Source organism: Dunckerocampus dactyliophorus, chromosome 20 (genome assembly GCF_027744805.1).
Source record: "Dunckerocampus dactyliophorus isolate RoL2022-P2 chromosome 20, RoL_Ddac_1.1, whole genome shotgun sequence".
Taxonomy (NCBI): domain Eukaryota; kingdom Metazoa; phylum Chordata; class Actinopteri; order Syngnathiformes; family Syngnathidae; genus Dunckerocampus; species Dunckerocampus dactyliophorus.
In genome coordinates, this window is record NC_072838.1 from 3,679,970 (window position 1) to 3,687,969 (window position 8,000).

An 8,000-nucleotide genomic window follows, 5' to 3' on the forward strand; every position below is an offset into this window, starting at 1 on the left:
ACATGTTTTCTATGCTCAAACAACCAAAATATTTCGTTTATAAATGAGGAATGCCAAGGACTTGGGTCTGGAACTGATTAACCGCGATGTGTGTTATGTAAGTCACTCCTTTAGATTAAGATTTGAGCGCTCCCGACCGGCAAACACGCCGAGCACGCTAAAAGCTTCTGCGAGCAGCCGAGGGAAGAATGCTGACATCATGGAGTAGGAGAAAAAGCATATTTATTATTCATCAGTATAAAATATTTAGTCATCTGAAAAAGGTTGTGCAACACGAACGTACGGTCAGAATTGCTTGAAAGTGCCTTGAAGGAGAGCATGTGCAAAATAGTAACTCCAGAATGTTCTGTTTCAAGTACATAATTGCTTCCAAACCGCATGAATGTCACTTAATCCACTTATTTATCAGCGGCTGGCCTCCTCCTGATTGTTTTTACTCTGCAGGATCCAGTGGCGCTACAGCGGCTGATGGTTGCGAGGCACAAACATGACAGTCCAAGATGGCCGCCAGCCAGGACAGTCCAGAACGTTCTGATGATAAAGTAGGACCTCGTGTCTAGGAAAAGTGCGGCGTGTGCGCGGGGGAGTATTGAAAAGATTTCACGCTCCGAGGGGGAGGAGAGCGCGCTACTTTTTCTTGGCACAAACGGCAGCGCCTGGCATAGATTGTGGTGTTGTTGTCATGGCGGCCTACACGTCCACCGGGTGGTGCACGTGCGCGCCCTGTATGTGGTGCCTGCGGGGGCAGCAGGCGTGAAGCAGCACCTTGCGAATGTCTTTGTTCCTCAGGCTGTAGAGGAGCGGGTTGAGCAGGGAGCTCCCTGCGGCCGGCACCAGTGTGGCGTAGGTGTAAAGCGGTGGGCTGGAAGCGTCGCCCAGCAGCCCCCACAGTGAAAACGGCATCCAGCAGCCCACGAACACGCTCAGCACCACCACCAGCCGGGAGAAGCCTCGCCCGCTGCCGTGCTTGCTTGCATATGACTGGTTGGCGGGCAGGAAGTGCCTCTGAGTGGCGATGGCGTGGGCGTGGCGCCGGGCCACGCGGCAGATGCCGGCGTAAAGTTGCAGAGTCACCAGGACCACCACCAGGAAGCCCCCGCACAGCAGTGACAGGTACGTCCGGGTTAGCGGTCGCGCCACCGAGCAGGAGTCAGGCTTGTCCAGGCAGTGCCACCCCATAACCGGGCCCGCACCCATGACGCACGCCCCCAGCCACACCAGCAGAAGGAGGAGGGCGGCGCGGCGGCGGGACTGACCTGAGCCATAGGTGAGGGCGTGGCTTAAAGAGAGGTAGCGGTCCAGCGCCACTCCCATCAGGCTACAGAGCGAGGCGGTCAGCGACGTCACCAACAGTCCCGACGTCACCAGCTCGGACCAGTCGCTAGGCTCCAGGCAGAACAGGAAGAGGAAGTGCATGATGAGGGCCACACCTGCCAGCAGGTCGGCCAGGCCAAGGCTGGCCAGCAGCAGGAAGACGGGAGCCCGCAGCGACGGCGTGGCCAGGATGGTGGTGACCACCACGGCGTTCTCGGCGGCGATGAGGGTCCCTGACACGCACAGGGCCACGCCCCACGCCGTCAGGGGCGGGGCTTCCCGCGGAGGTGAGTTGCCCGGTTGGTCGGCTGCCGAGAAGGGGTCTGCCGCGCCTGAAGACTCGTCCCAGGACAGGTCAGAGTTGTTCGCTGTCATGGCTGCTAAGCGGCCACACACACCTGAAAAGAATAAACATTTAAATTTAGATATAATACGCTCTGTGTCTTATTACCTCCCCCAAGGATGTCATTATCATGTCTTCATTGTTCGGAAACTTTGTAGAATTAAATCTGCAGTGGATTTTTTCCCAACCATTTTTTAAAAATGTTGTGATGATGTACATAACTCTCCAAAGAAATGTTATATATAAATGTAGACTTATGTTTGGTCCTCCCAGGTGGAAGTCTGCACTAGCAAACTGTTGAAAGTGATTTATATATACAGTATTCTCCCCCTTTTTCAAAACATTGCTGGAGCATTATGGTACATTTTTGTCTGCTCACTCCCCTCCTTTTTTTCCAGACTTCCATAAATAAAGCTGACACTGTAGCTCTTCATCACCAAAGCATTAAAAGATTAACAACTGGGGAGTGCTCCCCTCCTGCTAGTGTCCAGACAAGATGTTCGTCCCACTGAGGTACACCGTGGACACCTCGTACCACGCACAGCTGCTGCATTCCGCCGAGCTCCCGCGCTTATGCAAGCGCTGATGTGCACTGTTTCGTGAAAATCTTCAACGTAATTTTGCATGGCCATATTTTAAAGTCAGTGGGTGACGCGTGGTGGTTCGTGATGTGGGGGGAAAGGATGGGGGTGGGGTGTTGTATAATACTGTACACCTCCATTGCAGCATATTACCATATTACATAATAAACAATATGCTGAAGAATAGTTACCTTGTGAAAAAGATGCTTTAATGTCCTCCTTTGGTTCCTCCTCTTAAAGATCCAAAGAGGTGCAGTCTGCAGGGTTCGGTATCGGATGAAACCAAAGCGGGACTTTCCACGACGTGCGCACGTCCTTCATCCAGTCCCACGTCCAGTCGTTCGGCGGTACCGCTCCGCGTCCTAGCCGTCGTCGCTGCAGGTCCAAACTGGCGGAACGGATGCTGGAGCGCGCCTTCCACGACCACAAGAGAGCTCGTCTGACGTCACAGGCAGGAGTGCACCACCAATCGGGAAGCGAGGATGCAGGAGCTAAAGGTTGGGGGGCTGGGGTGGTGGTGAATGTGGAGTAATTTCATTCAGAAAAATGCGGCATCTTTTTGACCCCGCCCACTGCGGTTTACTCTTGTGCTCATTTCTTGTAATCACATGCGCGCGCGCACATGCACACTTTATCCAGGCATACATTAACTTTACGGGGGTCGGTTCCTGATGGGGTGGGGGAGGTGGGTCCCTCGTTGGCCCTGTTGGTGCTGTCTACGGTGCTGAAACGCAGCAATGACTCATAAGGGGGCGGGAGGAACCCTCGCAGGTCAAGCCATTAGGTACACCTGCCGCACGAATGCAAAGCAAATCTCCCATTCCAAGCTTGGAGGTATTATTTTAACATGTACTTGTATTATTTAGGTGCCCCCTTGTCATGTAGAGGAGTGTCTTTATTTTTCTAAATATTAGGAACAGCCACACAGTTCAAGACAACCACAATAACAAACTGTAAAACGATCATTGTTAGCATTTGCAAAAGCAGAATTGTTGCGTTTGTACTGCAAGTGGACACGTGGATATGTTATGTATTACTTACTTGATGCATACACTTCATATAGTGGAGGTTATGCTACTTTTTTTTGCAGCCCCCTAAATGGAAGACACATGATAAAGGTATCAGTAAATGAACCCCCCGTTATTTTTTCCCTTTAATATAATATGAATATGTTATTCATTATACATTTCTTAAACTAATACTTTATTTGTCAGGAAATTGTTGAAACATATTACAATGTTGATGAATTGCAATGTATTAATTAATGCTTACCGTATTTGCTGTTAATGGCGCGCGTGGGTGCAGTGCAACAGCAGGAGCAGGAGGGTGGCGGGGCTGAGAGGGGAATCTCGTCTTGCCCGCACCATATTAGGGCACTTCCTGTCTGCCTGTCGACGTCATGAAGTGGCGGGTGAGTTTGCTAAGTGCTTTCTCTGACACGCATTGGAGGTGATTGCTAGAAAGATACAGCATTGTATTTTTTGGGGGGGGGGGTGGGGGGTATTCCTTCTTGTCGTGATGTGACGGTTACGCTGCAGCAAAGCAACTCCTGGATGACTCACAAGATCCACGCACGGAGTAAAGCCCATCTTGCGTGCATCAGCAGGGCCGTACCTACACATGACAGTGGCCATGGGGCAGCAATAAATGGGCCCTCCTTAATACCTATAAACAATTATGTTCCTAAGATGCTAGAAATAAAAGGAAGAGGTGTTTTTATCCTTTGTGTTCTCCTTGAGTGATTTAATTGGAAGACAAAATGTTTCTATTGCGTTTATAGCGCGCGCGTGTGTGTGTGTGTGTGTGTTTGCTTCGGGTGACCCGAGGTGGGCCTTGTGGTTGCCAGGTAACCAAGTTTGGCTGCGCCTCATGTTACGCATCCTCTTGCCGTGTCTGTGCCGCGTAGCTCCCATTGCCGCCCTTGAAGACTGACCCAGGAGGACCTTTGGGATTCCAACTTGCAGCTCTCCAAGAAGATCCGCTTCGGTCCAAGGAGCCAGGATGCAGACGCTGCTGATAAAGGTCTTCTGCGCCACGATGCTGGTCCTGGTCGTGGTGCCCTGCGTGCGCTCACAACCAGGTGATATTTCTTCTTCATTGACTAACACATACAACATGTCACGTACAGTATATACTGTAACGTGTTACGTTGCTTCCAGACTGTTCTCAAGCCCAATCATGTGACCTGTGCGTGGGCGACTCCATGCTCAACCTGACTGGCTGCGTCTGGAGGCTTTGTCCTGATGGTGACACACACACACACACACACACACAAATTCAAGCAACATACAGTATATGTGCAGCAACATGAGCTGTTTGTAGCGTGTGAATTATTTAGCATGCTAGGAATACACACACACACACACTAATTGTTGTGGTTCCCGTGTCAGGTAACGACACGGGCATGTGCGTGTACGACGAGGGCAACGTTGCGGACAGTGCTGGGAACTGCAGCTGGACTCGAGTGTCGGAGCTGTGCACAGGTATGACGGCACCCCACTAGATGGCGCTGTTTGTACGTTTGTCTTTATATATTCAATAGGAGAGCTGCATGCACACGTACTTGTGTTTAATAATGCTGTACTCTTCTTTTTAATCAAGCAATTAGCTTAGTGGGCGTGGCTAACGCGCTTTTTTTAACCCCCTCTTGGCCTAATCATGAACTGTGCCTAGCAACAAGTGCTCAAGCGTGACATCAACAGGACAAAAGCGCAATTCTGTTGATTTTACATCACTTATCTAAACTTACATGTACTTTATATGAATTATAGTCAGTAATTGTTATGAAATTGATGACAAATGATCTCATTATTACTTTAACAATTATAGCTATAGCAAACTATCTGTATCAATATACTGTATGTGTGAACTAATATACAAAATATTTAAAAACATAAGGAATCGTGAATTGATCAAGGAGGGTTTTTTGGTAAAATATTTTTGCTTTTAATGTGCTTTATTTGGATTTTTTAAAACTAGTTTGCCGTCAAAATAAGGACTATTCTAATCAATATATGTAGAAATGAGTATACAAATATTAGGAGAATTTTTATAATTCATTTGTCAAAGGAGGGTTTTTTTGCTAAGATGTTTTTGTTTTAATGGGTTTGAATTATTTACCGCAGCAAAGACGTTCCTCCCCCCAAAAAGGAGTTTATAATGATTTAAAAAAAAATAACTTGATACTGATGTTTTATATATATATATATATATATATATATATATATATATATATGATTTTTTTGGGGGGGGGAAAGGTTGATATTGATCCTGGTTTTTTTGCACAAAAAAGATACCTATTTTTGGCAAAAAAAATTGGTATTTATCTGTTTTTGAAAAAAAGTTGATATATATCCTTTTTTTAAAGAAAAAAATATGTGGTCCATTTTTGGGGGAAAAAAATAAGGATTTATCCTTTTTTGGAAAAGAGATATTTCTCGTTTTTTTTTTTTTTTTTTAAGTGGATATTTATCCATTTTTTTTGGTAAAATAAATAAATAAATAAATACATAAAAAAGGTGATATTTGTCCTTTTTTGGACAAAAAATGTATACTGATACTTTTTGTTGGGGAAAAAAAAATAGTTTTTTTTTTATTACAAAAAAAAGGTTATTGATCTTATTGCTCACGAGACAGTTTTTTTCTGAACAAGAAATCTTGTAATGTTTTAATCCTGCGGGATCTTGGGACACCCCTAGATGTTAGGTACTGTATTTATTTGCTGCATTTCCTCCAAAATAAAGTTGATATTAATCCTTTTTTAAAAGGAGGAAAACGTCTTTGTGGTGGCAAATAAAGCACTGTAAAAGCAAAAATGTAGTTTACAAAAAACTCCATAATTAGGAAAATTCACAGTAAAATAATAGTTTTTTTTAAAACAATATTTTCTATATGAATTTATTTCTATATTGATGAAGACAGTGCTTGTTTAGATGCAAACTAGTTGGATCAACAGCCCCTGTGGTGGTTGCAGCCAAGTTGTGCACCTGGGTCTGCCTCCATTGCCTCTAAACATAATAAATGAACACTTGATTCATGAATTCACACACACACACACACACACACTGTGCACTAACTGTGTGTGTGTGTGTTTTATTCCTCCAGTGGTGGAGATGGTGGCTGAAGGAGGAGGTGACTCAGGTAAATTGTGTTGGCGTCACTGCTGCCCCCTTTCACCCCTGCAGTCGTCCTCTTGCTTGCGTCAAGATCTTCCAATTCCCATACGTGCTGAGTAATTCCCTAAAGCCTCACCCACATCACCGTTGTGCAGACAAAAGACGTGAATAAAAAGAACAAACACGCTCGCTCCTCCGACTCCAGGTGATGGCGGGAAGGCCGAGGCCACGCCGCGACTTTCTCAGCCCAAGTTCAACATGTCCAGCTTCATCGGGGGCGTGGTGCTCGTGCTGTGTCTGCAAGCGGCCGGCGTCTTCGCCATGCGCTTCCTCAAATCCAAGGAGCAGAGAACCTACGACCCCATGTGAGTGTGGTTGCGCCCAACGGCGGCCTCTAGCGGCAGTACAGGAACAGTGCAGGTCTAGTGACCTCAATTACTGGGACTTAATTATTCATCTCAGCAAGACATTTGAGACAATTGTATGCTTTTGTGAACAGTTTGGGGAAATCTGTGTGCTGTATCTTTGTAAATGTGCCCCCCCCCACCCCCATGATGTCAAGGCTCATTTAAATGTTGTGTGTGTGCAGAGAGCAGCCTCAGTGAAATGAAGGACAAAGCCCGCGAGGATGAAGGACGTCACACAGGAATGACTCATGAAATTGTGATGACAAGCCACGGCCCTCTTCTGATCACCCCCCCACCCCACCCCCCACCCCCAGTCTCCAAATACTACATTATGTAACGAGTGCAACTGTTGCTGTTTATATTTGAGATTTTGTCATTTAACCCAAACTGTCTTGCACTACTTTTCTGATGTGATGACTTATTTTTATGAGGCTTTATTGGCTCCATGCTGTGACTGACGCGCGCTAGCACTGCACGTTTGGACTGATTGGATGTTTATTTGAAATATGTTTGCTTTGTGTTGCTCACTCTTACCGATATGAACTGTACTCCACACTGACAATAACATTCTTTTGATTTTGGAAAAAGACACAGTTATGTAAAAATAAATTCCATAATTATTGACTTTTTTACAATTATTATTATATATGACATTATATATGACATTAAAATACATGAATGTAATCATACTTTAATACATTATATATTACATTAAAATAAAATATACAATTAAAATGTGGCAATAAATTAAATAATTTATTCAGTAACAGTCTGGAGATCGGGAAGACCTGGGTTCGATTCTCCCTTGGGCATCTCTGTGTGGAGTTTGCATGTTCTCCCCGTGCATGTGTGGGTTTTCTCCGGGTACTCCGGCTTCCTCCTACATTCCCAAAAACATGCATGTTAGCTTCATTGGAGACTCTAAATTGTCCATAGGTATGAATGTGAGTGTGAATGGTTGTTTGTCTATATGTGCCCTGCCATTGGCTGGCCACCAGTCCAGGGTGTACCCCGCCTGTCGCCCGAAGTCAGCTGGGATAGGCTCCAGCATACCCGTGACCCTAATGAGGAGCAGCGGTATAGAAAATGGATGGATGGATGGATGGATGTTCCGGGGTTAAACTGCAGCCATCATGAAACCTTTATTAACTGCATGGGCAATGTTTGGACACAAAGTCACATTTTTGCATTATTAAAGTCGCAGAAATTTCTTTCATAGTTCATGGCGCCACCCACAACG

The 8,000-nt window shown here is 45.8% G+C and overlaps 2 protein-coding genes across 2 annotated transcripts; one reads left to right on the top strand and one right to left on the bottom strand.

Annotated features, from left to right (window-relative positions):
* Positions 1 to 205: 205 nt before the first annotated feature.
* Positions 206 to 2,732, bottom strand: gpr3 (G protein-coupled receptor 3). Its single transcript, XM_054763678.1, has 2 exons — positions 2,430 to 2,732; positions 206 to 1,712 (listed from the first exon to the last, which is right to left on the bottom strand). Exon 2 carries the CDS (start codon positions 1,687 to 1,689, stop codon positions 691 to 693), a length of 999 nt encoding a protein of 332 aa, XP_054619653.1. The 5' UTR covers positions 1,690 to 1,712; positions 2,430 to 2,732; the 3' UTR covers positions 206 to 690.
* Positions 2,397 to 7,337, top strand: cd164l2 (CD164 sialomucin-like 2). The gene is made up of 7 exons (XM_054763680.1): positions 2,397 to 2,735; positions 4,145 to 4,318; positions 4,398 to 4,484; positions 4,629 to 4,721; positions 6,343 to 6,378; positions 6,559 to 6,718; positions 6,943 to 7,337. Exons 2-7 carry the CDS (start codon positions 4,240 to 4,242, stop codon positions 6,956 to 6,958), a joined length of 471 nt encoding a protein of 156 aa, XP_054619655.1. The 5' UTR covers positions 2,397 to 2,735; positions 4,145 to 4,239; the 3' UTR covers positions 6,959 to 7,337.
* Positions 7,338 to 8,000: the final 663 nt, after the last annotated feature.

Excerpts from the sequence above, each read along its gene's own strand:
- gpr3 (XM_054763678.1), bottom strand. The coding sequence starts at position 1,689 with ATGACAGCGAACAACTCTGACCTGTCCTGGGACGAGTCTTCAGGCGCG.
- cd164l2 (XM_054763680.1), top strand. The coding sequence starts at position 4,240 with ATGCAGACGCTGCTGATAAAGGTCTTCTGCGCCACGATGCTGGTCCTG. Across the intron at positions 4,485-4,628 it reads CTGGAGGCTTTGTCCTGATG|GTAACGACACGGGCATGTGC; the intron begins GTGACACACACA and ends TTCCCGTGTCAG. Across the intron at positions 6,379-6,558 it reads TGAAGGAGGAGGTGACTCAG|GTGATGGCGGGAAGGCCGAG; the intron begins GTAAATTGTGTT and ends CTCCGACTCCAG.